Below are 25305 nucleotides of genomic sequence, written 5' to 3'. Positions count from 1 at the left end.
GATAGGGTTACATACACTGCCGTCGATCTAGATCCAGCGCGGAATCTATGCGCATATAAAAGACAGGGTATACATACAAATACTCTCTACTCAAAATCATCACATACAACCCATACACACAATTACAAGATAACCAAACACAAAGCCAGATCCAAAACAAAACGGAACAAAAATGGTGAAAATCGCCCTCATCCAACTTCACCCGGAGGTAAGCCCTCCCCTCCCCTCACTTCACCTCCATCCCAAGCCCTAAAATAACAAAATCCAGCCCCACGACATCGAAAACAACCACGCCCGCGCAAAAGCCTACATCCAGAAAGCCTCCCAAGCCGGCGCCGACCTCGCCGTCCTCCCAGAATTCCACCTCGCAGACTTCCACCCAACGCATGACACCACCATTCGCCAACGCTGCAAAAACTACTCAACCCACCTGACCTCCTACAAACCCCTCGCAAAAGAATGTAACATAAACATCGTGCCGGGCTCCATCGCAGAACTCCACACCGACCCGACCACGGGGGAAGAAAAACTCCTAAACGTAACCTACTTCATCGACAACACGGGGGAAATCCGCGGCCGCTACGAAAAAAGAAACCTCTGGATCCCGGAACGGCAGTTCGTGGATCGCGGAGCCACGGACTCGGGGCATGTAGCGTTTGATACGCCGCTTGGTAAGGTCGGGTTGCTGATTTGTTGGGATTTGGCGTTTCCGGAGGCGTTTAGGGAGTTGGTTATGCAGGGGGCTAAGATGGTCATTGTACCTGCTTATTGGAAGTTGGATGATGCGGGGGAGGTGGGGAGGAGGTGGAATGCTGAGTCGGAGAGGGTGTTTGTGGATGCGGCGGTTGTGAGTCGGGCTTTTGAGAATACGGCTGCGGTTGTTTTTTGTAATGTTGGTGGAAGGGAGGAGGAGGGTTATGCGGGGGCGTCGCAGGTGGCGGTCCCGTTTTTGGGGTGTGTTGGGAGGGTTGAGGGGTCTGGGGAGGGGATGAGTGTTGTGGAGGTTGATATGGGGGTTTTGGATGAGGCGGAGGGGGTTTATAGGGTTAGGGAGGATTTGGGGAGGGAGGATTGGCATTATGGGTATAAGAGGTGAGGGTGTGTTTGTATTAGGGGATATAGATCTGGGTATATATAGTACATGGAAATGAGGTTGAGTGATATGGTTAGAGGCCTGCTTCTCTCCGAAATGCGGCATTTGATATAATCCATCCATTACCACTGACCCCTTCTCCTGTAAGTGGTTGTCCGTTTCCCTTGGCCAGGTCTGTCAGGAAACGTCCGAGGTCCTTCGTCGGTGAGACACCTTTGGAATATAACTGTCTTATTACGGGACCGAAAGTCCCAAAGAGCAGCCTTTTGCCGACAGTGAAGTCCGGCCGTTGCATGACGGATGCCAGTGTCGGGGGGTCATATGCCGCGTCCACGAACGCAGGTCTGACGGAGTAGGGCTTCAGACTGGGGTACTTTTTCGACAGTTCGATCAAGGCAGCCTCACACTCGCCTTTGATCCGACCGTAGTATGGGGTGAACCTTCCCGGTTCTTGTGTTGCCTGTCCTTGTTAGTTGCCCGAAGATGAAGCTAGAAGTAGTTCGATAAGTAGGACATACTCCTTCTCCCGAAACATATACGAAGTTAAAGGAGTCTGATAACCCCGAAAAGGCTTTTGCTGCTGCTAGTGGATAGTCGACAGTGATTTTCACATATTCCCTGCTCAATGATGTTAGTATCATCTAACCAGAAACTAGAATGAGATCTAGTATAACCTATACTCACTCTTTTGATACTTGTGTCTGAGAAATTCCCAACGCCCAGATACAGCCATCGGCGCCCTTTAGCTTCTCTAACAATTCAGGACTGTATTCGTTAAAGTTCTTGTGCTCGATCACAGTAACGTCAGGTCGATTCTTAGCGAGGGGCACGGATTTCCGACTCAGGATATACAAGTGCGATACTTGCCCGGGCGGGAGTGAGAGAATATGGTTGAGAGCGGCTGATCCGACCAGGCCGGTGGCTCCTGTGAGAATGAGACGCATGTTGTATGTAGAATTATAGAATGTAATTGCTAGTCGGAAGTATGTACACCATAAAATAGTACAAAATAGAGATTAAAAATTTATTGAATGCAAAAAGTGGGCTGGGGCTCTTTATACATGTAGGACTTACCCCGTAATTAAGCTCTTAAGCTTATATCCGATCGACTTGGCTGATGCTGACACGGAGTTAACGCCTGCCAAGCTGCATCTTCAAGGCTGCCAACTGATGACGACGTCAATTAGCCCTAGGACTATCGCTCACCAAGTCACTTGGTAAGATAATCTCTGTTTTGATAACCAAAACTAACTGGAAAGTAAGTTTGAGTTATAACAGGCTCAGACTTCTATCTTCCAAAAGTCCTGGTCACCAACACTCAAGAGCATTCGCACTTTATTTCCAACATTCGCTTGCATACTCTCGCTCAATCTGTTCTTTCTTATTGGCGTTGTAGCCAGTGCGGTGGGTAGAAAAGGCAATGGCGCTCTCTTTTGTTTTATTTTCCATTTGTCGCCCAAGCACTGTTCGGGTCGAAATTACAGCACACCACACGCATCGTAAAGGTTGCCGGGCTGTGCAAAGCAAACTTGCATATAGACAACTTGATTGTTTTCCCTCTCGGTGTTAGCGCTTACCTCTCGCCATGTTTTAACTTTCTGAATCTTCTTATACTCGGATTGCACTGAGCTACTTATATACCTCTGTTTATTTCTAATTATTACTGTCCATCTTATTTCCTCGGCGAAGGAAAGCATTCTTGATAGATTCTACAGTCAGACTGACCTAACCTATTGTGTGCCAACAATATAAAGGCTCGCCTTATCTCGAAGTTAAAATATCCTTCTCTATATTACAAGGCTGTCATATGAACAGTAAATCCAACTTATCATCTCTTGAACATGTTATCTGACGCACGGAAGATGATTACGTTAATATGATCTCGCCATATCGCCAGACTTATACGTACACAGCCAACCACGGAACTGTTGTTCTCGAGAGTTGCTGGAGACCACGCAATACTTTCGTCTCAAGTTCTCTTTTGAGAGTTCACGCACCTCTACTTTATACGTTAACTTCGCATACACCCATGATGTCTTGGACAGAACCAATGTCAACTACTGGATGCCGTCTCATGCTAATTTCTTTACCGCTACGTTTCGACTGGCGGCGAGGGATGGAACAGTACGGAGAACAATTCCTCTCTGCCGGGTGGTAATGAATTGGGTGCGGTCGCCGGTACCACCCATGGTGGGTTTGGTGGTTTTGATGTCAGCTCCTAGGAGGTGTGGCTTAACGGTGACGGTGAGGTCAATTAGGATATAGTTTACATGTTTGGTTATAAAGCCATTAATGAGATGAGTCAGATTGACAGGGATCTGACAAAGTCTTTCTATAACATGTCGGATACCAAGCTATGGTCCTACTATGACGGATGCTCTGAAGGGGGCCGTGAGGGATGGAGCCAGGTTCAAATTCCCTGATCTCGACGGTGCTGTCATTGGAGCGCCTGGAATGCACTTCTCCTTCCAGCAGATTCAGCACCTTTGGTCGCAATTTGTTGAGTATCAACTGAACTACTACCCACCATACTGCGAGCTTGCGAAGATTGTCAATCTTACTACGGAGGCCTGTGATCCTCTTGATGGTCGTGTTGATGGTGTCGTGTCCCGCACTGATCTTTGTAAGCTTCACTTCAACTTGAACTCGACCATTGGTGAGTCCTACAGTTGTTCTGAAACTGCTGAAATCCCCAACTTCATGCCTTACATTCCGGCTCAAAACGGAACGGTAACCAAGGAGGGTGTGGCTGTCGCCAAGGAGATCCTCAATGGTGCACAAGACAACTTGGGCCGCCGTATTTACATGTCTTATCAACCTACTGCTCAATTCCAAGACGCAGTCACATCATACAATGAGACAACCGGAGAATATGGCCCGTACGTCGTTAAGCAATCCGCCCAATGGGTCGGGGCCGGACTAAACCTTCTGACCAATGTCTCCGCCCTCTCCAGCTTCGAGGGTGTCACCCGTGACACATTCCGTGATTGGATCGCAACTGGTTTCCAGAGGTACTATGATTCTCTCGAGACCGCATGGCCAGATCTTTCCGTCTGGCAGAAGGCTGGAGGCAAGGTCCTTCACTATCACGGTGAGTCGGACCCTCAGGTTCCGACTGCTGGTTCTGTCCGCTACTTCGAGTCCGCCAGAAGTATTATGTACCCTCATCTCTCCTACAACCAGAGTGTAGCTGAGCTGAATAATTGGTACCGTCTGTTCCTTGTTCCCGGAGGCGCCCACTGTGGTGCTAATACTCTCCAACCCAATGCTCCCTGGCCGGAGACCACTTTGGCGACTCTTATTGATTGGGTGGAGAATGGTATCGAACCCAAGACTTTGAATGGTACTATCCAGTCCACGGGAGAGCAACAGCAAATCTGTGGCTGGCCCCTTCGTCCCTACTTCAAAAACAATGCCACCAATCCCGAGTGTGTTTATGATCAGAAATCCCTCGATACGTGGAAGTACAATCTGAATGCTTTCAAGATGCCAATTTTTTGAATGTGATATTGGAAAAAAAAAAAAAAAAAAAAAAAAAAAAAAAAAAAAAAAAAAAAAAAAAAAACAAGTTATAGTATTATATCAGGCGTTGCAAAACGCATAAACTTCAGATTAACCACATCGCTACTTCCTATGATTAAAAAACGTCATGTATGAATGTGGAGCGTAGTTAGGTTCGGCATATATTCCAAGGCTGTGCTTCATGCCAATAATTACCACGTTCTATTCCAAGCTGTACAGTAATATCAAAATAGCTTCGAATATCTAAAAGTATGTCCGGATGCATACAAAGCATTCAAATAACTAAATACAATTTATTAACTCTATTAAAGATTGTCAATATGTATCCGCGATATCCAGGCTGAAACATTGTTCTGGGAACAAAAGGAAATCAATACAACCCAGGAACTAACCTCCACCTCACTCTCGAACAATAAACCTCCCAATCTTTGCCATACTTCTTGACACAGTTCCTCTCTTCCCTTAAACACCTATACGCAAGGAGAATAGTAGCAAATAAAGCCTCAGTCCAAGGAAGCAAGGCCCTAGTCCCACACAATCCACACATAGCATACGTTAAGATTAAGAGCCCTAGATAATTCGGATGTCGGATATATTTCCACAGTCCTAGGTTATTCATAAGCATCAAGTGTGAGAAATCATGATCAGGGAGTAACATACCACTGCACAATAAGAGTGACTCCCTTTCCACCCCATCAGTAGTCGTATACGAAGCACGAATAAATTGGGCCATTTCGTCTCCTACGTCGTGGACACCCTTCGTGTCATTTACTGCTTTCTTCTGCTCTGTGGCAATATAGTATACCATAAATCCCGCGATTCCGAGGGACAGTATCAAGATAGTATGAGTGAGGGGAAGCTCAATGGGGTTCATGGCAAGATACTGCGTCTGTAATGTGTATATCGTTGGGAAGAAAACGCCGGATCCCCATGCGAAGTAGAATCCGAAGGGCTCGTCGCATACTTCCGTACTGCAGAGGTACCTACAGAATTAAATCAGGTTGTGAGGGCATCACTAGTGAGGAGAGACTTACCATTCTTCGTTTCCGAAGAAGTTTACGATGAGGAGGTTGCGGAGGAGCATCACGCATATCATCGTGTAGGTGATATACCCGTGGATTTCCCATTGGAGGGCTGCGAAGGAGATATCTCTGGGAATACACAGTTAGAACGTAGGATATCCAACTATGATGGCAGCTGAGCTTACATTATAGCAAGTGCAGTCATTGTCCAGCGTCCATTGTGGAAGATCTTGAGGTCCCATGCTGCGCCGAATCGAGGATGTAATTCAATGCCTCTCCATAGGTCAGAGATGTAGGAATCTAACGATACTCGTAAGAAAGACATATACACTCGGGATAATGCTTCTTACCATTTCCTCTATTATCATACTTATATGACGGAGCAATGCGCCCTTTTACAAAGGCCAGGCAGGTGAGCAACCAAGCGAACACATTAGCCGCCAGGATGACGTCTCTCCAGTTTTTGGCTATGAAGAAAAGCTCGGTCCATCCCAGTGCTGCTGGGAGCAAGAAGGAGATAACAGAGCATATGAAAAATGACAGACCGTTCATTGTATAAGGCAAGGTGTGTCCTGATGGTGTAGGTTGACCCGCACATACCCTACCCGGCAGTACGGTATACAGGATGGCTTCGAAGAAAATCCATTTTGCAAAAGCAACGCCGATATCGTGAGAAGGTAGAAAACACCAGGTCAATGATGCCCTGGGATCTACCAGGAATCTCGTGACAGACAGCTGGAGGGAACCATTGTGGTCTGTTATAGCGCTCCACCAAATGGAAGTCAAAGGAGTGACGAGAAGCATGAGAGGGAGGTAGTTTATTGAACGAGGAACTATAGGCTCCTTACGCCCGAGGTCATCCGCTAATGAAGCGTCCTTTTGCATATTGTATAATATCTGCTCTGTGATCCACCGACACAGAGAAGCAACCAGATGAACAAGAAAGATAATAGCGAGTTTCAGAGGCGTGGATTGGAAGTATCGCTTGTTGCCGCTCAGTAGGTAAAAGAAGTAGTATGAGGTTATTAACACATTGAACAGTACTCTCCGAAGCAGCATTTACCATGGACTGCCTTCGAAGCACAGCTTTCTACCGCTACATAGGTGTTAATGAGAAGTTATAAGAGCAACAACTCTTGGTCTAGGTAGCCCTGCAGTTGTGATGTATCTACGTTGTTGTCACGTTGCAGAAAGTGACGATATCTTGCATGAACATATGCATGTCTGCCTATTATTCATCCACTAGATACATTACAACTCTATCTTGCGCCTCCAAGCTGCTGTAGCTACGTAGTCAAGTGGCGAGGTAGCCCTTGTATACTACCAAGGGAAATACAACCACTATTAACCAATTGACATTCTGATTACATAGTAATTAGCACACGACACGTGGCATTGATAATTTTGGTTATATGAGGCCAAGCATAAAACACCATTTATGGAAACTATACTTCTTGTTATGTGGAAGCAGCGGTGAAGCGACATGCCAGGATGTTGCCTTAGGCTCTATTGAACACATTCTGAAATCCAGAAGAACACTACCTTGTGACTTTTCATTTACCTCTTCTATCCTGTCTATATCATTCTATACAGGCATCAATTTAATAAAGACTTCAGCCCACCAACGCCTCCACCACCAAGTTTAAGTCCCCCTCAATCCCAATAGCCAAATCCCGCTCTTCAAAATCCCAAGGCGCACACCCAGAAGCCCCAATTCCCGCCCTGATAAGCCGAAAACCAGGATTCGAAGGGTCCTCCACCAACTCCTCATTCGGCCACCTCAACACACCCGGCGTATTGAGCCCTACACCCAGCTCAAGAATAACAGCCCTCCTGCCATCCAGATTCCTGGCAACATCATCCATGTATTCCTTCCACTTACGTTCCTGTGGACGGAACGGCCCAGAATTGAAATAATCCCCACCACGCACACAGAGCGTCAGTTCACCGCCACAGTATTGACAAGCCGGGATCTTCGTTTCATCCGTGAGAACCTGGGTCTCTGGATCGATGAAGGGTAATGCGGCGTCCACAAAGGGGTCGGAAGGAAATACGGCATCAGGTCGACATTTGGCGAAGCATTGTAGGAATCGGTATTGGCCTTGTGGTGTGGATACCTTTTCTGCAGGGAATCCATTTGCCACGAATCTTCCGTCTGCGTTAGATGTACGCACGAAGTATCTGTCATTGAAGCGGGCTGCGAGTTTACATAGGGTTCCGTAGAGTTTCGATGCTGGCCAGGTCCGGACCATGTTTAGGTGGAGGAAGTAGTAGCCCCATTTCTGGTTGGGACTGTCCCAGTCGTTGAATCCGAATACGTCGTATAACCGTCCTAGACCGAGGTGGAGAAAACCGGGGAAGTGCTTTTGGAATAGAGATGTGGAGGTATAGTCGAGACCGATGGCTGCTGAGAGGCCGGCGCCGGCTGAGATAATTAGGTAGTCTGCTTCTTGGAGCCAGCTTCGTGCTTTGGATATGGCAGGAGTGACCAAAGCCTTGGGTTGGCTTAGTGGACTTGATGGGAAAGATATTTGATTCCCTGAGGAGGCAACGGTAGCTTTGAGCTCGGAAATATTCGCCTGATATAACTCGTAGTCTCGCTCTAAAAACGTGTCGAAGATTATATCGGTCACTGATGTCGCCGGGTGATTCATGCACCATTGCACCACTGTTTCCAGAGCAATCTTGGCAGCCATGTCCGGCGGAAAGGCGAACAGCCCTGTTGAGATGCAGCAGAAGGCCACGACCTTACGGCCGTCCGGAAGTGCAGGAAGTGACTCAGTGGCATCAAGGCAAGAGCTGTAACAACTTGCTAGTTGTTGCTGCTGCAATGTTCCAGGGCTCTTCATCGAGTTGACCTGCGGGCCCACCGTGTGTAATACCCATTGTGCTGGTAGATTGAAGCCCGAGGTAACCTTTACAGAGCCGACAGATTCTGGGTGGCATTGCTTAAGCATTAATGAGTTGCATGCATCGCGAAGACGCGGGCCAGCAGCAGAGTGGATGATATTGTCAATACAGCGATGGTCCGGACGGAAACAACCAAGAAGTTGAGAATTTGCAGCGTTGACAATTGCTGTGACATCAGTGAGGGATGTGATGTCGCCTTTCCACAGCGATATATTGATCGCCTTAGAGCTTGATTTCTCTACTGTCTTAAGATTGTTGGGCTTAAGTACAAGGCTCGGGGCGATTGATGTGGATGAGGTAAGCATTGTTTTATTGTTTCGGTATGTGATAACTGTGTCGATATCGTCGAGGATTTGTGAAGGTAGCTCGGGAATCGGTGGCCGCTGGCACAGTAGTCGCCTCATTGTTTCTAGCTGTGACCAAGTCTCCATCTGGGAAATATAATCGGGGTTCATGTGGTGCGAGCATGAGTGACATGACGGAGGTTGAGAGACATGACCATGGGCCTCCTGTATGAGATGCTGAAGCGCCCTTATCAATCGAGACTTCATTTTGAGATATTGGCTAAAGTGCTAGAAGCCGATGTTGTTTAGGAGATTCGCCTTGTATAATCGGGAATAGTATCACAGCGAGATTGGTGAGGTATACACCAACAGTCGACCACTGTGATGTGTTGTCCCACAATGCAAAATGGTACGCTATGTAAAAGACACAAGGCTTCCCTAAAAAGAATTAAAGAAGAAATAGAAAAGAAACCCAAAGAAAACTTACTGAGAAGATCTAGCATCGACCATCCTCGACCTAGGGCTCCGCATACCTCAGTTTGTAAGCCTTATCAAACAGCGGAATTATGGGATAGTGATAGGAGCCAATCAGAAGCGATAATCGTCCCAGTGCAAACAGTCAATCATACCAGCTCAGCCAATGACAGTACATAGCAAACAGAGCATACAATGTAAACATCCCAAACTAGCCTGATATGGCAATAGACCCACTTCATTCCCAGTTTGACTAATTTGCAATAACCTCACTGACGCAAGATCCACACTTTCCTACTCCCAACCTACAAGTATAGAACTATCAGGTTCGCTTACACATATATTCCTAGGTAAAAGCCTATTTACGTATATAAACCCGTAGTAACCTCAAGAACTCTTTCTCTCTCAACCCTTATTACTCAATCCCGTTCTCACCAACCTTGGAATACAAAACACCAATCCCATCCCAATCTCTATACAATGCCCCCCAAACCAACAATAGCCATCGCAGGCGGAACAGGCCACCTAGGAAAACACATAACAACCGCCCTCCTCAGCACACCCTTCATAAACTCCTTCACCTCCATAATCCTCCTTACCCGCTCCGAGACCTCCCCCTCCAGCTTCAACATCCCCTCCAACCCCAAACTCCAACTCCGCAAATACACCCCAACCAACCTCGCAGACAGCCTCAACGACATCGACATCCTGATCAACGCCATCGGCCCGTCGGGCCACAATTTCAAAGAAACCCTCCTCCGCACCATCCCCAAAACCAACGTCAAGATGTACATCCCCTCCGAATTCGGGGTAGACCACTACATCCACGACTTCCCGCATCTAGAATGGGACGCGAAGAAGCGGCATGATGAGCTCGCGCGGGAGATATTGGATCCTGGTGTGAAGGTGTGTCGGGTGTTTTGTGGACTGTTTTTGGAGGATAGTATTGGGCCTTGGTTTGGGTTTGATACCCGGGATGGATGGTATGAGTGTGTTGGGTCGGCCGGGGAGGTGGTTTCGTTTACGGGGCTGGGGGATGTAGGAAGGGTTGTGGCGGGGCTTTGTGGGTTGTTTGCGGAGGGAGGTGCTGGGGTAGTGCCGGATGTGTTGCATGTTGCAGGGGATACGAGGTCTGTTTTTGATGTTGCGAGGATTATGGAGAGGGAGGGGGGTGGGCCGATTGAGGTTACTGAGGTAGCCTTGGAGGAGTATAAGGAGAGGGTTACTAAGGTGGTAGGGAGTGATCCGGCTCCTTATTTGAGGTTTCTCATCGGGGAGGGGAAGATTAATCATTCTTCGGCTGGGTTGGGGTGTGATAATGAGGTGGTGAATCCCGGGGAGCGGGTTTGGAAGTGGAAGTCTTTGGAGCAGTTGGCGAGGGAAACTCAGGGGAGGCCATGGAGGGATCTTGAGTGGCCGAGTAAGTGAGGGTATTGCTGTGGCTCTAGTATTTTACTTCTTTGGCGTATAGGATGGAACCTATTGAAAGTATGTATGAAAGAGTCGGGATGTAGATATTTATGGAACAACCTCACTACAATCCGCAAAAGATAACATTCAGCTGCAGAATATAATACATACACAACCGTAGATGATTCATCCCACATTCTAATGCCTGTAGGTAGATCCAATATCTCCCCACCGAATCTTGGAAAACTTCACATGAGTATCCGGATACAACTTCTCGATCAACGCCGGGTTTCCCTCCGTTGCGTTGCACGGTCCGGCACTGCCACCATCAAGCCATTGCATAAATGAGCCTGCATCGTTCCAGATACTGAGCGCAAGAACCATGCCGCGGCCCAAGGCGTGGCCCATTTCCTCGAGGCCGCCAAGTCGGTTGAAGGCACTTCCTTCGCCGCTGCAGAAGTCCTTTGTGATTGAGTCGACAGTTTTTCCTCCAGAGGTAACGGCAGCATTTTGAATGACCTGGCCGTTCTGGATATAGAGACGGCGGATTTCGCTGAGCTGGCCCGAAGTTGTGTTATCGTTTGTGAGGAACTGAGTTACGACAGTGAATGTCTCGTTGGTGTTGACCTTGAGACCGTAACCGTAGTAGTCCTTTGCGCCTAGGCCATATGGATTGAATCCACAGCCGGCCTTGTCACAGACCCCGGAGTCTCCGCATCCTGAGCCGCTGCACTCGTACAGACCGGTTGTGTTGCAAGGGTGTGGTGTAAGCCCTGTTGCTCGGGCGTTGGCTTCCCAAATATCCATTTCCTGACAGCAGGAACCGACACTCTCGGTGTTGCCTTCGCCGTTGATCCAAGGCGTGGTGTAGCATTGGGCATCACAGTAACCGGTTCCGTATTTGGCTCCGGCTTGATTTAGGGAACTCTTTCCGCCAGAAGCCTCCATTTCAGAGAGATATAGAGCACCATTCATGCCGCAGACGAGGGTGGAGGCGTCGACATCGAAGGTGAATTCCTGATTCAGGAGTTTCAGCATGGAATAGTTCTCTCCGTCTTCAGCGAGGAGGTAGACGCGCGGTGACAGGGACTTTGTGGCATTCCCAGTTTGCAGGTATTGTTGAAGGGTCAACGTGTCATTCTTCGTCTGGACGCCGTAGCTAGCGTAGTCCGTGATCCCATCAACGACACAATTGTCCGCGCAGGTCTGTTTGTCCGGACAAATGGCAGTGTCTAAGCCGTTGCTGTTGGTGCAGGATGTTTGTGTTCCTTTCTTGTGGATAAAATGGGTTGCTGCATCAAGGACGACTGAGGTGTTCTGCCTCGTGCAACCGTTCTGTGAAGTACATTTATACGTGGTGAGTCTGGGATGGGCGTCCGCTGTAGTTCCCACCTGCTGGGCAGTTACCAGTGGCAGGAGTGCCACAAAGGGAGCGAGTGTCCAGATCATATCGAGGTCCTCTTGCTACTAGAGTGTATAAAGAGTATGTGTGCTCTCGACTCTCCGCCGGGAAGTAGCTGTTATTTATGCATCACGTACAGACAGCGGATCAAGGCTTGTGGAATCTTCAGAGTGCCAGATATGGGACTGCAAACATTCCGGCCCGACAGTCCGATCTGATTCACGCACTTTTTTCCCGGACGTTTCATCTCCAATATGATCCGGTTTTAGTTTTATTAAGATCAGCCGGCACGAAGGATGCGCGTCGGCGATGTTGCCGGACTTAAGGACATGAAGGGGACTGATCAACGGCTTCAAATGGCGACAGTAGCGTCAAACTGAGACTGGTAGAGGATAAACGAAACATTTGTGCTGCAATCTTGCAAAAGTCGTATGTTTTGCCGGTGCTTGAGCGCCGTAACGGGTGCGGAGTGATCTCCGGATTTAGCCGCTGCAGATTGCTTTAGATCAGGAACCCCCGCTGCCAAGGTAGATGCTATCCCGTCCAGCTGAAGAAATTCCCGTTGCCCCAAACTCTTGTAGCATAGACAATACCTATTCTGTCGCGCGCTAAAGTCAATTGCAGTGCGCAGCCACAGGGCCCTTAATTTTAAAGGCGGGTGAAGATAATTCCAAGGTAATAAGATGCGAAATTTATCAAAATGATGATATAGATACAGTCGAGTATAGAGTACAGTGCTGACAGTCCATATGCGATTAAATGCCAAAGACCTCCTTAACAAGTGTCTTTTTGTTCACTGCATGCCAAGTAAGTATATCACTACGGCAAATGTGGGAGAAGCTTACCTTTGCCCATTGCATTTCTTGGGATCGGTCCGTTGAGAACTTTCATCTCCTGGGGCATCTTATAGTTTGCGAGACGATCTTTAAGGGCACGTCGCATGTCAAGAGCACCCCATGGTTTGCCATTGCGACCAGTATTCGCGGCCTTTTCCTTGTCGAGAACGACCACAGCGGCGACCTTCTGACCCCATTGCTCAGATGGGAGACCCACCACAGCTGCTTCGCTAACTTGAGGACTACATCAGATCAGTATACAGTCTTCCATGCGGTACGGGAGAACCTACAGGGACAGCAGCTCTCTTTCCACCTCCAATGCGCTGACCTTTTCCCCGCCAGTCTTAATGATGTCCACACTCAGTCGGCCTTGAATGAAATACATTGGTCCCTGTGCCCAATCTCCGCTTGTTCCCTTTCCGGCATGCTCAACTACTCGGCGCGTAGCAACGTCCCCAGTCTTGAACCATTTGCTCTTGCCATCATCACTGTCCACGAATGCTTCTTTTGTGGCTTTCTCGTTGGCCCAGTATTCTCGGAAAATGGTAGGGCCACGGAGTTGGATTTCGCCTTCACGCTCGCGTCCATTCGCATCATATTCCTCTCCAGGCTGGATAACTTCGTTTGTCTCCGTATCGACAAGTCTAGCTTCCACAGATGGTAGTGCCCACCCAACACTACCATCAATCCGATCGGCGAAGTCGAGGCCGCAGCTGATAGCCATGCCGACTTCCGTCATTCCAAACCGCTCGAGCAGGACGTTACCATTACTGAGATCTTGCCACGCTTGCTTAGTAGGGGTGGGTAAAGCTGCCGATCCAGAGATATTCAAACGTAGATTCTCAGGTGCAATGCCCTTTTTCGCTGCCTCTTGCACTTCAGGAGACAGGCCGGGGAAAGAGGATAAGAGTCGGTTGTAGATCGTTGGGACAGCTGTAAGGAAAGTAATCTTGCTCGCTGAGAATGTGGGAGAGAAGGGAGCCGCCAGTCTCTTCCACACAGCGTCTGTATTGAAAGGGAACATGAATTCAATAGAAGAGCCAGCCAGGATAGGCGTTACAATGGCATTCACTGTCCCATGGATATGGTGTAAAGGAAGAAGATGGAGTAACCGATCCTCCGGAGAATACTTCCATGCTTCTAGCAAAGACGCTGCTTGTGCTGTGAGCGCCGATTGCGGGATCAACACGCCTTTCTAGTACGTATCAATATGAGTATGTCCCACATTACCGGGATAAGGTATCCTTACCGGTCTATTGGTGGTACCTGAGGTATACAGCATCATTCCGCCACGAGACTCCTGTACAATGTCCTGCAAGCTTACTTGATCTGAGCTGTTTGCCCCCGTTTTGATCTTCTCCTTGACTTCTAGGATTGGTTCCCGTTCAAGACCCGCCTTCAGTATATCATGTGCCTTGGCTGCATACTTTTCGGTAGCAACGAGCACTTTGGCCTGCGAATTATCCATTATATACTTCAATTCGCCGACAGGGAATGCCGGAGAGAGAGGTAGGGCGATCGCATCAATAGCAAGAATGGAAAGGAGAGTCACTAGAGATGAGCCCACGATCAGCAACCAGTTAGGCAGGGTAGAGAGGAGCGAAGAGAAACAGTACCTACGTAATCGTAGCTATTCTCCGCCAAAAATGCAATTCTCTCCCCTGCAAGCCCATCCTGCTGACCTCCCGCACACTCGAGGAGTCTTTCCTTTGCACGAACGACATCGGCAACTAGGTTGCCGTAGGTAAAGGAGCGGGACGATGCGCTGTGAACGACAGCAACGCTAGATTGGTCGTGATCTTGGAGAGCTCGGAAGAGAGGTAGATTTGGCAGCGTCGAGAGCGACCGACAATTAATTGGTTGGAATCGAAGTTGGTGACGAGCATTGCAGTTGAGAAACGACTGAAATGCGCGACGACCAAAGGGTGCAAAACCCCGCGAGAGGGCCGAGATCAGCATGCGTCCTTGCATATTGAAGTTAGCGGGATGCGTATAGCATATCTAGCATCTATAAGAATGGTAATCAGCGAGCAGAATCCGTCAATGGATTTCCGATTGCACAACTAGACTGATTGATGTCATTGTTTGGAGCCAAAGCCGGGAAGCTTTTGGTCGGAGTCGGAAGCTTTGCCGATCGGCTGCATGGAGAGGCCGTCTCACATGATGACATGAAATACCAATGAAATCCATCAATTTATCCATTACTTACCTACTCTCCTCCGCAAATCAACATCTCCCACTTCTGCAATTCAACCACATCCCATGTTCTCCCTTCTCCGTCACAGCCGTTCAGGCCTTGTTCCTCGTCGCCTGTTCTCAACAACCTCCAGAATGGCTTCCAATACTCCCGTCGAAGATACTATCCGTGAGAAAGTATGAAGCACAACATTCACTCTGCCCTACTCCAACTGCAGTATAGACATACTAATGTGTACCAATCTACCAGATCACCACTGCTTTCTCCCCCTCCAACCTGATAATCCGGAATGACTCCCATCTTCATGCACACCATGCGCCCATGCAAGGATCAACGTCCAAGGAAACGCATTTTCAGTTTGTCTCCCGCCCGTCCACTCCTTCGAAAGAGCGCGTGACTGATATCTCTATGTTAGCGTAACTATTACTTCCGAATCATTCAAATCGAAGATGCAGCCAGCCCGTCACCGCATGGTTTACGCTTTGTTGAAGGAGGAGATGGACCGAGAGGGAGGAATCCATGCGCTGCAGTTGCGCACTCGGACACCGGAAGAGGAACAGAGGGAGAAGGAAAGGAAAGCACAGGCATAAGACATGACACTTTAAAATCGCGAGCGATTTTTTCTGTGTAAATATGAATACGGTTATGCGATACCCGACCATGTGGCTGCGCCGGTCTAGAGTTGAAAATCTATTCGGAATTCCAAACGGATGCACTCTGGAGAGCCTGTGGGCCACTCCTACAATAGAGCACATTAAATCTACCACAGATTTCAGATCTCATGTGTCGCGATGGCTCATTAGATTGATTAGGGGAATAGTCGATTATTACATAGATCTAGCGCCAAAAGTCAAAGCAAGCGAAGGAACTCTAGTATATACACGTGCAACAGTATCATGCGCATCCTATCCAAGAGCAGCAGTCATCAGGCCGCATTCGACGAAGATGCGGAAACTATACACGACCATCAGTGAATACAAAGACCACGGAAACAGGAAACGCGAAGGCAGAGACACTCGCAAGACAAGCTTTTTCAAACACGGTCAAAACGCGACAGACAGCAATCAAGTGGTATAGCAAGGATAAAAGTACATAGGAGATCAGCAGCAAATAGGGAGTGAAATTGGCGGTTGAGCTTACCGTGGTCATAGAGATAACACGGAGAACATCCTGCCGGTGTAAGTCGCACAGATCGAATAGAAAAAAACAAGCAAAAATTCGTTCCAGCCCTTGCATGGGTATACAAGGCTCAAGGCAACTAAACGAGAAGAGGGAATCGCAATAACAAACACAGAGGTATGGAAACGCATAGGATCGGGGACAAGAGTCGATCGAAGTTCGCGGGGAAGCAAACATGGCCATATCGATCACTTGTTTGCTTGGGTGACACCGACAGCTACACCAACAACGATGGCAATGATGAGAACTATGCCAGGGTCAGCTACTTTCTCTTGGATGCAAATGGTGATATCTGTGATACTTACTAATGATAAGCAAGGCATACCACTTCCACTTTCTTGCCCGACGCGCGCTGTCAATGGCATGAGTGATCTGGGTGTTGGCGTTGGCGACGTTTCCAGCGACCTCTTCGGCACCCTGGTTGATCTGCTCGACGGCAGGCTCCTGCTGGTGCACAAGCTCTGCGACTTCTTGGTACAGCCGTCCAAGTTCAATCATATCTTGCTCAATCTTGCGAATTGCGGCCGAACGCTCCAGAGCAGCCTGTCTGGCATCGTTGGCTTGACGGGTCCGGCTACCAGTAAGCTACATCACGCAAATTAGCAATTAACCGTGGCTCAACAACGTGAGGTCTTGGCATATGTCGCGTACCTGGAAGGTCTGCTCCTGGCCCATGAGAACGTTATCAACACCCTGCTCCAACTCCTCGGGGGTCGCATCGGGGTTGGCAATTTCATAACGACGGCGAACCTGTTCCCTCAGACGCTTCTGGAAATCCGACTGGGCCCGCTGGTACTGCTCGATTTCGCGGCGCAGGTTACGACTTGTCACATCAACCTGGGTCTGTACGCGGCTATCACCGGAGCCGGGAGTCTGCTTAATCTTCTTGAGAAGGTCACGGAGATAGCGGAAACCGTTGTTGATTTCGTCCTCGACGTAGTCCAGGGTCTGGCGAGAGACTTGGTCCTCCTTTCCGGTGCTCGAGTCCAGCAAAGCATTCTGTGCGGCAGCGAGCTGTCCCTCGCGCTTAGCGCGAATGTCGGCGATACCATCGTTGATTTCACGACACTTGTTGAGCAAGCTGGTCGGGTCGGCAGGCTGGTTGTCGTAGCCACCACCCACCTGGTTCATCTCTGCCAAGAGATTGATTAGATGACATACCATTGCTTTGCGGTCCGCCATGCGCGCTTACCATAGCTACCATTACCCTCCTCGATGCTGCTAGCCTGCTGGTAGCCTCCCTGGCCACCATAGGGGTTGTATGAGCCGTAGCCGCCCTAAATCAGTTTTTCAATTAGTGGTCTATCGAAGGACCGCGCGGTTAAGGGGAGGGGCAACGTGGAGACGAAGGGGGTCGTTATCGGGAGAGCGTACACTCATTGTGATGGGGATTTTCGATCGGAAGATTTATTAGTAGTCAAAGCAATTGATATTCTGCGGTAAAGTCCCGTTTCTTCGTTGTTCGTTGACCAGCCTAAGGCAACCGAATCTGGTTGGGACGATGGCAGAGTCGGGTCGTACGGGAAACTGGGGGGGAGGAGGGTGGGTGGATCGATTTGCGACAGGACGAAGCTCCGGTGCCGGCAAGAATGGGGAAACAAAAGAGAAGCGTAATGCAATCAAAGAGAGTAAGAAAGGGTAGGCAGAAGCTGTCCGGTGCAAGCGAAGGGAAGAAAAAAAGTTCAGTAAGGTTATGAGGTAAAAGGTAATCACCGAAAAAGAAGCGACGGAGTGAGACACGCGGCTGACTGAGCACCTGAATGGATGATCGATGAATGAGCGGATGGATGCCTGAGGCGGTCCGGGAATTAAGGCGACTCTTTTTCTGTTTACTGGCCCGCAGACGGCAAAAAAGTCGTGACGATTGGTCCCTTTGTCCTATACAAAACCCCGAGAGGATTGGTTGAGAGGAAAAGACGAGGAAAAAGAGAAGGTTCCTCCTTATTTTCCTTTGCCCTTTCTTTCCCGCACTAAAATTTTGAATCAGGGGGCCGTGAAAATTATGACCCGATTAGGGTGTTTTCGTTAATATTAGTTAGGGGCTTGGGGCTGAAGCACAGACCGGTCAGGACGACGATCGTCTCATCTCCCCTTTTCTCAATGGCTTAACACGAGTCCGTCGAAATGAGTTAGTAGCGACGGTTGGTGGTAGTTTCAACCTTGTCCAATTATCTGAACAACGGCGATAACTCTACTCCGTCCAGAGGATAGCCTATCTCACTACAATGGTATCGTCTCTAAAGCCTTTACCAATGGCTAAAGGGGCAGAATACTTTATTATCACAGTCCGCAACCAGCCAGGGATGCTCCCATTTTTTATCTTAATTTTATTATAAATTTTTACGATCATTCCTCAAGAACAACGCATATCTCTTTTTTATATCAAGTCGGATGAGACGAGATACACTTTCCCTATTCCGGAGGGTCAACGTCAACCCTAAATAAAACTCAGGGTCGAGACGTTCGAGACGCTCGAGAGCTCTGGTACGTCCAATAAGACTAAATCTGTCACATTTATCAGGGTCCAACCACCTCTGAGCTCTGCACGTCATCCCACATTAACCTGTAGGAGATTTCATGATATCTCAAGCATGCATAGGTTGAAGTAAGGGATACACATCCATGGCAATCCACCTTTTGGGTTCCTCGATGCGCATTGACAGTTTCACCCCATAACTACTCCGTAAACGTGTGCCACCTTATTAATTTCTGGTGAGATTGCTTCAATTTCCTCAGCTGCGTATTCCCCACCGAACCATCCACTTTGAAATGTCACGTTTCACCCCTCACAGCACCTTAATTATTTTTTGATCAACACTTTATCTCGTCAATGCCTTTTTCTGTAAAGTCTCTTTCCTTTGCAGGTAGTCCATATCACCAGCCATATGAAATTCAAAAACCCTTGCATAATTTAGTGAGAGAATCTACCAAGACAAAAATAGTGGGAACCCCACCGCAGGACCCTTAACGGTTTTTCTTCCCACCTTACTGGTCCAAACTATCCATACAAACAAATTATATTTAGCAACAATCCCCATCCTTCAACTGCCGGTTCGTCCACCTTCTTGCAGTGCCTAAAGGCTAAGACATACTCGCTTTCGCCTCCACGGTTCGTCTGCCACTTGCTCCGATAATAGGCAAACACATAAATAAGGCCAAAAAAAAGGTAATCCCGATAATGATATCATAATCATGATTAGCCGGCAAGCTCACCAAAACTCTATTCTTCTGACAAAATATCTTCAATAATATATATCAAGAGGTACCGTGCTACATTCCAAATCCAAGTATGATCTGGATCTACTTTGAAATAGCATATGTTTTAGTAGAAATTCGTATGATACTAAAGTCACTGTTCACCTCGGGTACAATATATATACACTGTTATATATATACTGTAGGAACATGTCTTGAGAAAAACAAGTATACAAATTTCCCGGGTCTACAAGTTCAACGATATTTTTCCGGTACCAAAGATAATGGCCCATGGTTCCTAGTCTTTTCAATTATAACTAGGCATATAATATGACTATGTACGGATGCACGTCGACAGCAGGCAGCAAAATTCACATAACCACAGATATATACCAAGGGCCGTGTCATTATTGGCAGACATGTGGGGATTTTTATAGCATGATAAAGCTTGATTGCAATCGTCCAATCTCCTTGCATATCTTATGGCACACCACCAACGAACCAGATAAGCAAGGCTATCACGAGATTCGGGAGCCTCCAACCCGAAACTATATCTTACTTCATGCCATCGGGCTGTTGAGGTTCGAGTCTGGGAGGATTTGTCTTGTAAGACCCGTGCATGATGTGGGGGAGGTGGATTTAGGAAAAGTAATTGCGGGCGAAGGTCAGGGCTTCGGTCTAGTTTTCCTATCTGAATTATGTTATGTGGGTAATGGAGATGAATATCGGTATCGGAGTCGAAAGTATATTCCCTTGGGGGTCCTTAGTCGAGATTTATGGAGTGGCAAAGAATAACAATAAGAACTAACTATTATGTTAGTCCTCGGTTACTCGATTACCCGACATAAACCTGTATACTCTGCCGCTTGAGATCGGTACTACGTATCTTTCCGTATTAGCAACTACATTCTACTGATAGGATAACATTGGGAAGAAAGCTCAGCAGTGAAATCAGGTTTCTATTAGTGCGTACATATATGGTCTTGCGCTTGATTATCAGAAACCGAACTCTTGCACATTAACCCGCTTTCAGGCACATAAATCAATCATTAAGCTCAATTCATTCACCGATCATGAAACCCCCTCATTACACTCATTAATCTAACGGCCATAGTCCCGTGTGAAGATGGATGGTTCTGTTAAAATCCCATCAAGCACTGCAGTTGACAATACCGTGGTCGAGGTTGACAGGAGTAGCAGAAGCCGGGTTTCCGTCCAAATCAGCAAAGGTATGCTGAGCATCGAGATTTGCAATGACTGCGCCGTTGTTCTTGATAACGCAGTGGATTGTCTGAGGGAATGATGCCAGCTGAGCGGAAGAAGCGAGAACGGAGCCGCTCGCTCCAACAGAGGTGCCGCCGTAGAGAGCTTTGATGCTCTTGTCGGTTCCGTCAGCGGCGAAGGCAACGCCGGCATAGGCACCGCTCTGGTCGTTAGACAGGGCCAGAGTCACTTGGTTGGACTGACGGGCCTCAAGAGGAGCGGCCGAGATAGATGCCGTGAGGACGGAGATGATGACGGCGAATGTGGTCTTCATTTTGAGAGCGAGTTGATGGGGATGGATGATTCTAAGGAAATAGGTGAGAGAATTATGATAGTTGGAGGCTTGGTTTGAAATGAGACTCTTGTGTTTGATGTGATAATGAAGGATATGATAATGGCGGACAACAGGTTGAATTTATACCTTTCCCTTCACGGTCTACAAGCATGTTGCTCGACCATGATCCGTGTATACGGCTCTTGCGGCTTCTGGCTATGCCATTCTCAGGCCCTCCATGATGAGGGCCTATTCCTGAGCCCATACTCAGCTTACCAGCCCTCGTAATGGGAATATGCTTGATTGGACTTGTTTCTCAGGTTCAAAAGCCTCTCTCTGTCAAGTTGGCGTGTCCCAATTGGAAGACACCGGAACTGGAGTTTAGGTTCCAGAGGCTGTACAGGAACCGAGAAATCCATCACCAGGACTTGCAGTCAAGCGAATGTTGTAGAACGAAGTAATAGTATGACATATCTCAGAAGCCGCTAAATGCGGAAGCTCTTTGAGATCTTGACCAGGAAAAAGTTGCCGACGGAGTTCGTATCGGTAGGGCTATGTTTCTAGGTCGGGGAAGACGCTATAGTAAAACCCTAACTTTAGGCGTTCCATATACGGAGCATCTAAATGGAAGACCAATGGTGAACATGTGGAGCCTCCTTCTTTTCAGCAACTGATTTAGTAATATACTAAGACATCGCTGTCTTACATGAAAAGGATGTGGGGCGCAGTACATCATCTGATCCGGGGTAAGCCTGTCAAGTTGGCGACTAGGCCATAGTTTATTTCTAATGAATGTTGAAAACTGGCTCGTCACTAGATTAAGACTGATCTCGATAGAGTAGTGCGATCATTGCATCATGACACTGATAGTTCTAAACTCAACAGTGATAGACCTTGGGAGCGGCAAGTGGTAATCACGAATCTGGTTGAGAAGATTGGTTTTCCAGGCAGGAAAGACATAGAAATCTATTCGGACACCAAAGGAACCATGAAGTTGAACCACGTGAACCAATGTACCCTGGGTGCACCTCGAACATTGAGGGATATAGATTCCGATGACACATCGAACGGCCACCACGCCACAGCCAGGCTAGTCCTCGTATCCCCCGCATTGTCTCACTTGCTGTCCTTTTTGAATAACGATGAACTGTCTTGGAATATTATCATCATCAAACTGTATAGTTTATCCAAAATGATCACCTGATTGCTGGGATCGCGTGTGTTGTACCTCATCCTCGCTTCCGTATGAACAGCCGAATACATAGCTAACAGGTTCCAGAAACATCCATACCGGCATCAGCACCGCGATATGTCCCCTTGAACCTTCATTTAAAATTTGAGAAATTAAGAATGGCCATCATAGTCACATCCCTATCCATGCCTGTCTGGTGCCTAAGAAGTGGAAGCACAAAACGGAAGTAAAAACAAGAGAACAAGCAGGTCCCAGAGAGAAAACGACAACTGCCTCCACAATTTTCGCATACACCACTGGTCTCAGGGCGTCTTCTCACCTCGGCTTGCACAGCATCCGCCACCTGTCGTGTTTTTTCGTTAGCAGAAGGAACGCCTTCAGCCCGTATCCATTCTTGGCAGCCAACCAACATATACCTCAGAATAGATTTCGTCTGTTGGCTGAATATTTCTTGTGCTACTCATTCTGCCACTGTCAGCCTTCACCGCTACTTTCTTCTGTTAACCCATTTTGCGGTATTTCTGAGCAGCTTTTCCCAATTCAGAGAGCAGTTAAAACATTGATCTAGTCTGGTCGACACCTTTCCTCAGAAGAAAAACACTGAGTGACGCCATCTCATTGCCTGATCTCCGTTCAGTATTTCGCATTTGGTTCATAACTTATGCTATTAGGAATGACCCCTTCAAGCCAGTTATTCTTGGATCATAGTCATCTTGGGCCAGTATTATACTACAAACAGCCACCACCAACATCTACCCCTAAAAATCCCACTTGTGATCTTCCCGCAAAAGACCTTGTAGGCAAACCATGTTTTCTCTGGAACTTATAAAGTATACACAGCCGATCGTGTAACATACTCAAACTTTCCTCCGCCAGCTTTTTTTATAGAACAATCGCGTAAGGTCTAGTGCCGGGCTGTTCAAGGCTTTCTCGCTAAGCGATTCTAGGCTCAGTCAAAACTCAAATACATCTTAGCTGTATTAGCAGCGGTTAATCAGAGAAAGCCTTACAGTCGGCCTAATTATAGTGAGGTATTTGGGGAAATGTGCATGAACTACAAGCATACGTCATACATACCTTGCTCAGGTGGGGGAAATGTAACAGTAATAAAATATATGCGCTTGTAAAGCGGTTTTGGCAGTATGATCCGTGGTAATTGGTGAGGTGGAACATTCAACACGATGGCCGGGTTATATTGTGCATCAGTAAAGGTCTCATAAGCCTTATATTATGAGCAGGATGTTTATCGTGTTGATGAATTATAGTGGAGGGAATATCGCACATCGATCAGGTAAGCCATCCATTCTAGCACGACACTTGGGGTTCTCGCACGCTATCACCATTATCAAATGTTACCATTCAGGGAGCATATAACATCCGCCCGAACGCAAGGTTTCATTCTTGAAGAGCGAGGACCTTATTATGACAACGTATTAATATTTGCGAAGGAACTGCGTGTTTTAGTACCTGGTAGAGCGATTCGCTATCGATATCTCTTACCTTCTCATCCCTTATATCAGCTACATTGATGTAGTCGACTGCATACGAGTGTGATTCTCGTATATCATATCTCGTCTTATTATTTAGTTCTATCATTTTATTGTCCCGCTACTATAGCTGTTCAAAGTATGGCAAAGCGTTGACATTTATTTCTTGATAGGTGGTTCCTTATACAGCAAGTCTAATTCAAATACTAACTCGGCTTCCACCTACTTGAGACAATTATTAGCTCCTATATTGCCTCGGGGCCCTGTGATAGTAGCGCTAGATTATACTTTAGCTAGAACTATGCTGATTATGTAGATGTGAAAAGAAAGAAAAAAGGACTCTATTCGGTCATCGATACTACACCGGACCCCAACTCCGGACTTAAATCAGATCTAACATAATTATCTCCGAGACCTAGGAGACCGACCGGATCTTACATCACACTCATCCAGTACAGACTACAAATAAGCGATACAAGCTTCCAGAATGTACATCAAGCATAAGTAGAACAGAAACCCCGATATACCAGCCAACAATGTCCAAACTCGTCATCTTCGGAGCAACAGGCCAACAAGGCAGCTCGATCCTCGAAACAGTCCACCATGATCCAGTTCTATCAAAACAATACTCCATCCGCGCAATCACACGCGACGCAACCAGCAAAGCAGCAACAGAGATTACCAACCAAGGCATTGAAACAGTTCAAGCCGACATAGACGACCCAACCACTCTCCCCAGAGCCCTCGCACAAGCGCACACGGTAATCCTAATCACCAGCACCATCTACGACGCAGAGCTCAAAAGCCGCGAATACAGACAGACCAAGAACGTCGGCGATGCAGCCGTGGCGGCAGGCGCTACGCATATCGTTTCAGCACGGCGGTGCACGCATCGAAGCTCTGGAATGGTCGCACCATGGACGTCTTCGACTCCAAGGCCGAGGCGGAGGCGTATCTGCGTACGCTACAAATTAAAGTATCCCTGTTTATGCCGGGCATGTTCATGCAGAATCTGACTACTATGATGGCGCCGCGGTTGGGGCTGGACGGGACGTATAGTGTTGCCAGTGTGCTGGACCCGGATACGAAAGTCCCGCTTATTGATGCGGCGAATGACTCGGGGATGTATGTTGCTGCTCTGTTGGGGGGTGAGGAGGGTGTGGGGGGCGCTACGCTCTATGCTGCGACGAGGTTGTATAGCTTTTCTGAGATCGTGGGAATCATTTCGGCGGTGTCGGGGAAGGTGGTTCGGTATGTGCGGCTTCCGGATGAAGTGTATGCTGGTTTTATGAAGAGCGAACAGGGGGGTAGGGTTGTCTCTATGATGAGGTTCTTTGAGGAAGTTGGGTATTTCGGGCCTGGGACTGGAGATTTGGTTGAGCAGACGAGGAGTATGGTCAAGGGACGGTTGACTACATTTGAGGAGTTTGCAGAGAAGTATATGAAGGATTTGGAGGCATGTGCTTAATTAGTTTAGAATACTTAATTTACACGATATGGAAATCGATTCTAATTACTACGTTGGTTCTAACTGGGCTCCCCAGGGCGCCCAATCTAATTATAAT

The 25305-nt window shown here is 47.7% G+C and overlaps 12 protein-coding genes across 12 annotated transcripts; 5 read left to right on the top strand and 7 right to left on the bottom strand.

Moving 5' to 3' along the window:
* Positions 1 to 172: 172 nt before the first annotated feature.
* On the top strand, positions 173 to 1096 carry F9C07_12394 (carbon-nitrogen hydrolase; the record flags this gene model as incomplete). Its single annotated transcript, XM_041295551.1, has 2 exons — positions 173 to 208; positions 269 to 1096. 2 exons carry the CDS (start codon positions 173 to 175, stop codon positions 1094 to 1096), a joined length of 864 nt encoding a protein of 287 aa, XP_041151538.1.
* Positions 1097 to 1166: 70 nt separating this feature from the next.
* Positions 1167 to 2037, bottom strand: F9C07_2236639 (nucleoside-diphosphate-sugar epimerase; the record flags this gene model as incomplete). Its single annotated transcript, XM_041295561.1, has 3 exons — positions 1167 to 1553; positions 1612 to 1711; positions 1778 to 2037. The coding sequence occupies 3 exons, from the start codon at positions 2035 to 2037 to the stop codon at positions 1167 to 1169; spliced, it is 747 nt and encodes a 248-aa protein (XP_041151539.1).
* Positions 2038 to 2756: 719 nt separating this feature from the next.
* On the top strand, positions 2757 to 4607 carry F9C07_2173222 (Tannase/feruloyl esterase). Its single transcript, XM_041287636.2, has one exon. The coding sequence runs from the start codon at positions 3461 to 3463 to the stop codon at positions 4592 to 4594; it is 1134 nt and encodes a 377-aa protein (XP_041151540.1). The 5' UTR covers positions 2757 to 3460; the 3' UTR covers positions 4595 to 4607.
* A 74-nt stretch (positions 4608 to 4681) lies between these two features.
* Positions 4682 to 6888, bottom strand: F9C07_2287079 (ergosterol biosynthesis ERG4/ERG24 family-domain-containing protein). The gene is made up of 5 exons (XM_041295562.2): positions 5988 to 6888; positions 5823 to 5937; positions 5650 to 5766; positions 5276 to 5598; positions 4682 to 5221 (listed from the first exon to the last, which is right to left on the bottom strand). The coding sequence occupies exons 1-5, from the start codon at positions 6694 to 6696 to the stop codon at positions 4986 to 4988; spliced, it is 1500 nt and encodes a 499-aa protein (XP_041151541.2). The 5' UTR covers positions 6697 to 6888; the 3' UTR covers positions 4682 to 4985.
* A 16-nt stretch (positions 6889 to 6904) lies between these two features.
* F9C07_2287078 (putative phosphatase like proteins to the carbon terminal domain of histone macroH2A1) lies at positions 6905 to 9301 on the bottom strand. Its single transcript, XM_041287643.2, has one exon. The coding sequence runs from the start codon at positions 9096 to 9098 to the stop codon at positions 7251 to 7253; it is 1848 nt and encodes a 615-aa protein (XP_041151542.2). The 5' UTR covers positions 9099 to 9301; the 3' UTR covers positions 6905 to 7250.
* A 484-nt stretch (positions 9302 to 9785) lies between these two features.
* Positions 9786 to 10733, top strand: F9C07_12390 (isoflavone reductase family protein; the record flags this gene model as incomplete). The annotated part of the gene is made up of 1 exon (XM_041287637.1): positions 9786 to 10733. The coding sequence occupies one exon, from the start codon at positions 9786 to 9788 to the stop codon at positions 10731 to 10733; it is 948 nt and encodes a 315-aa protein (XP_041151543.1).
* Positions 10734 to 10913: 180 nt separating this feature from the next.
* On the bottom strand, positions 10914 to 12164 carry F9C07_12389 (putative endo-beta-1,4-glucanase celB; the record flags this gene model as incomplete). Its single annotated transcript, XM_041287644.1, has 1 exon — positions 10914 to 12164. One exon carries the CDS (start codon positions 12162 to 12164, stop codon positions 10914 to 10916), a length of 1251 nt encoding a protein of 416 aa, XP_041151544.1.
* A 708-nt stretch (positions 12165 to 12872) lies between these two features.
* F9C07_12388 (putative AMP-binding enzyme) lies at positions 12873 to 14924 on the bottom strand (the record flags this gene model as incomplete). The annotated part of the gene is made up of 5 exons (XM_041295563.1): positions 12873 to 12913; positions 12963 to 13195; positions 13244 to 14148; positions 14203 to 14504; positions 14570 to 14924. The coding sequence occupies 5 exons, from the start codon at positions 14922 to 14924 to the stop codon at positions 12873 to 12875; spliced, it is 1836 nt and encodes a 611-aa protein (XP_041151545.1).
* A 360-nt stretch (positions 14925 to 15284) lies between these two features.
* Positions 15285 to 15740, top strand: F9C07_2236632 (bola-like protein-domain-containing protein; the record flags this gene model as incomplete). Its single annotated transcript, XM_041295552.2, has 3 exons — positions 15285 to 15326; positions 15400 to 15506; positions 15566 to 15740. 3 exons carry the CDS (start codon positions 15285 to 15287, stop codon positions 15738 to 15740), a joined length of 324 nt encoding a protein of 107 aa, XP_041151546.2.
* Positions 15741 to 16517: 777 nt separating this feature from the next.
* On the bottom strand, positions 16518 to 17511 carry F9C07_12386 (t-SNARE; the record flags this gene model as incomplete). Its single annotated transcript, XM_041295564.2, has 3 exons — positions 16518 to 16576; positions 16635 to 16914; positions 16981 to 17511. The coding sequence occupies 3 exons, from the start codon at positions 17509 to 17511 to the stop codon at positions 16518 to 16520; spliced, it is 870 nt and encodes a 289-aa protein (XP_041151547.2).
* Positions 17512 to 20425: 2914 nt separating this feature from the next.
* Positions 20426 to 21254, bottom strand: F9C07_2287074 (uncharacterized protein). Its single transcript, XM_041287645.2, has one exon. The coding sequence runs from the start codon at positions 21059 to 21061 to the stop codon at positions 20675 to 20677; it is 387 nt and encodes a 128-aa protein (XP_041151548.1). The 5' UTR covers positions 21062 to 21254; the 3' UTR covers positions 20426 to 20674.
* Positions 21255 to 24276: 3022 nt separating this feature from the next.
* On the top strand, positions 24277 to 25271 carry F9C07_2216262 (HSCARG dehydrogenase; the record flags this gene model as incomplete). Its single annotated transcript, XM_071509677.1, has 2 exons — positions 24277 to 24609; positions 24639 to 25271. The coding sequence occupies 2 exons, from the start codon at positions 24277 to 24279 to the stop codon at positions 25206 to 25208; spliced, it is 903 nt and encodes a 300-aa protein (XP_071367241.1). The 3' UTR covers positions 25209 to 25271.
* Positions 25272 to 25305: the final 34 nt, after the last annotated feature.

Source organism: Aspergillus flavus, chromosome 8 (genome assembly GCF_009017415.1).
Source record: "Aspergillus flavus chromosome 8, complete sequence".
NCBI lineage: Eukaryota > Fungi > Ascomycota > Eurotiomycetes > Eurotiales > Aspergillaceae > Aspergillus > Aspergillus flavus.
Note: the sequence above shows the minus strand (reverse complement) of the source record. Positions and strands in the feature narration are given on the sequence as shown.

What these genes read in the sequence shown, in the direction of transcription:
- F9C07_2287079 (XM_041295562.2), bottom strand. Translation starts at nt 6,696, where the DNA reads ATGCTGCTTCGGAGAGTACTGTTCAATGTGTTAATAACCTCATACTAC. An exon ending in ATGACTGCACTTGCTATAAT is followed by an intron (nt 5,767 to 5,822) that starts GTAAGCTCAGCT and finishes GTGTATTCCCAG; the next exon opens with AGATATCTCCTTCGCAGCCC. An exon ending in TTCTTCGGAAACGAAGAATG is followed by an intron (nt 5,599 to 5,649) that starts GTAAGTCTCTCC and finishes TTAATTCTGTAG; the next exon opens with GTACCTCTGCAGTACGGAAG.
- F9C07_2287074 (XM_041287645.2), bottom strand. Translation starts at nt 21,061, where the DNA reads ATGAAGACCACATTCGCCGTCATCATCTCCGTCCTCACGGCATCTATC.
- F9C07_2173222 (XM_041287636.2), top strand. Translation starts at nt 3,461, where the DNA reads ATGACGGATGCTCTGAAGGGGGCCGTGAGGGATGGAGCCAGGTTCAAA.
- F9C07_2287078 (XM_041287643.2), bottom strand. Translation starts at nt 9,098, where the DNA reads ATGAAGTCTCGATTGATAAGGGCGCTTCAGCATCTCATACAGGAGGCC.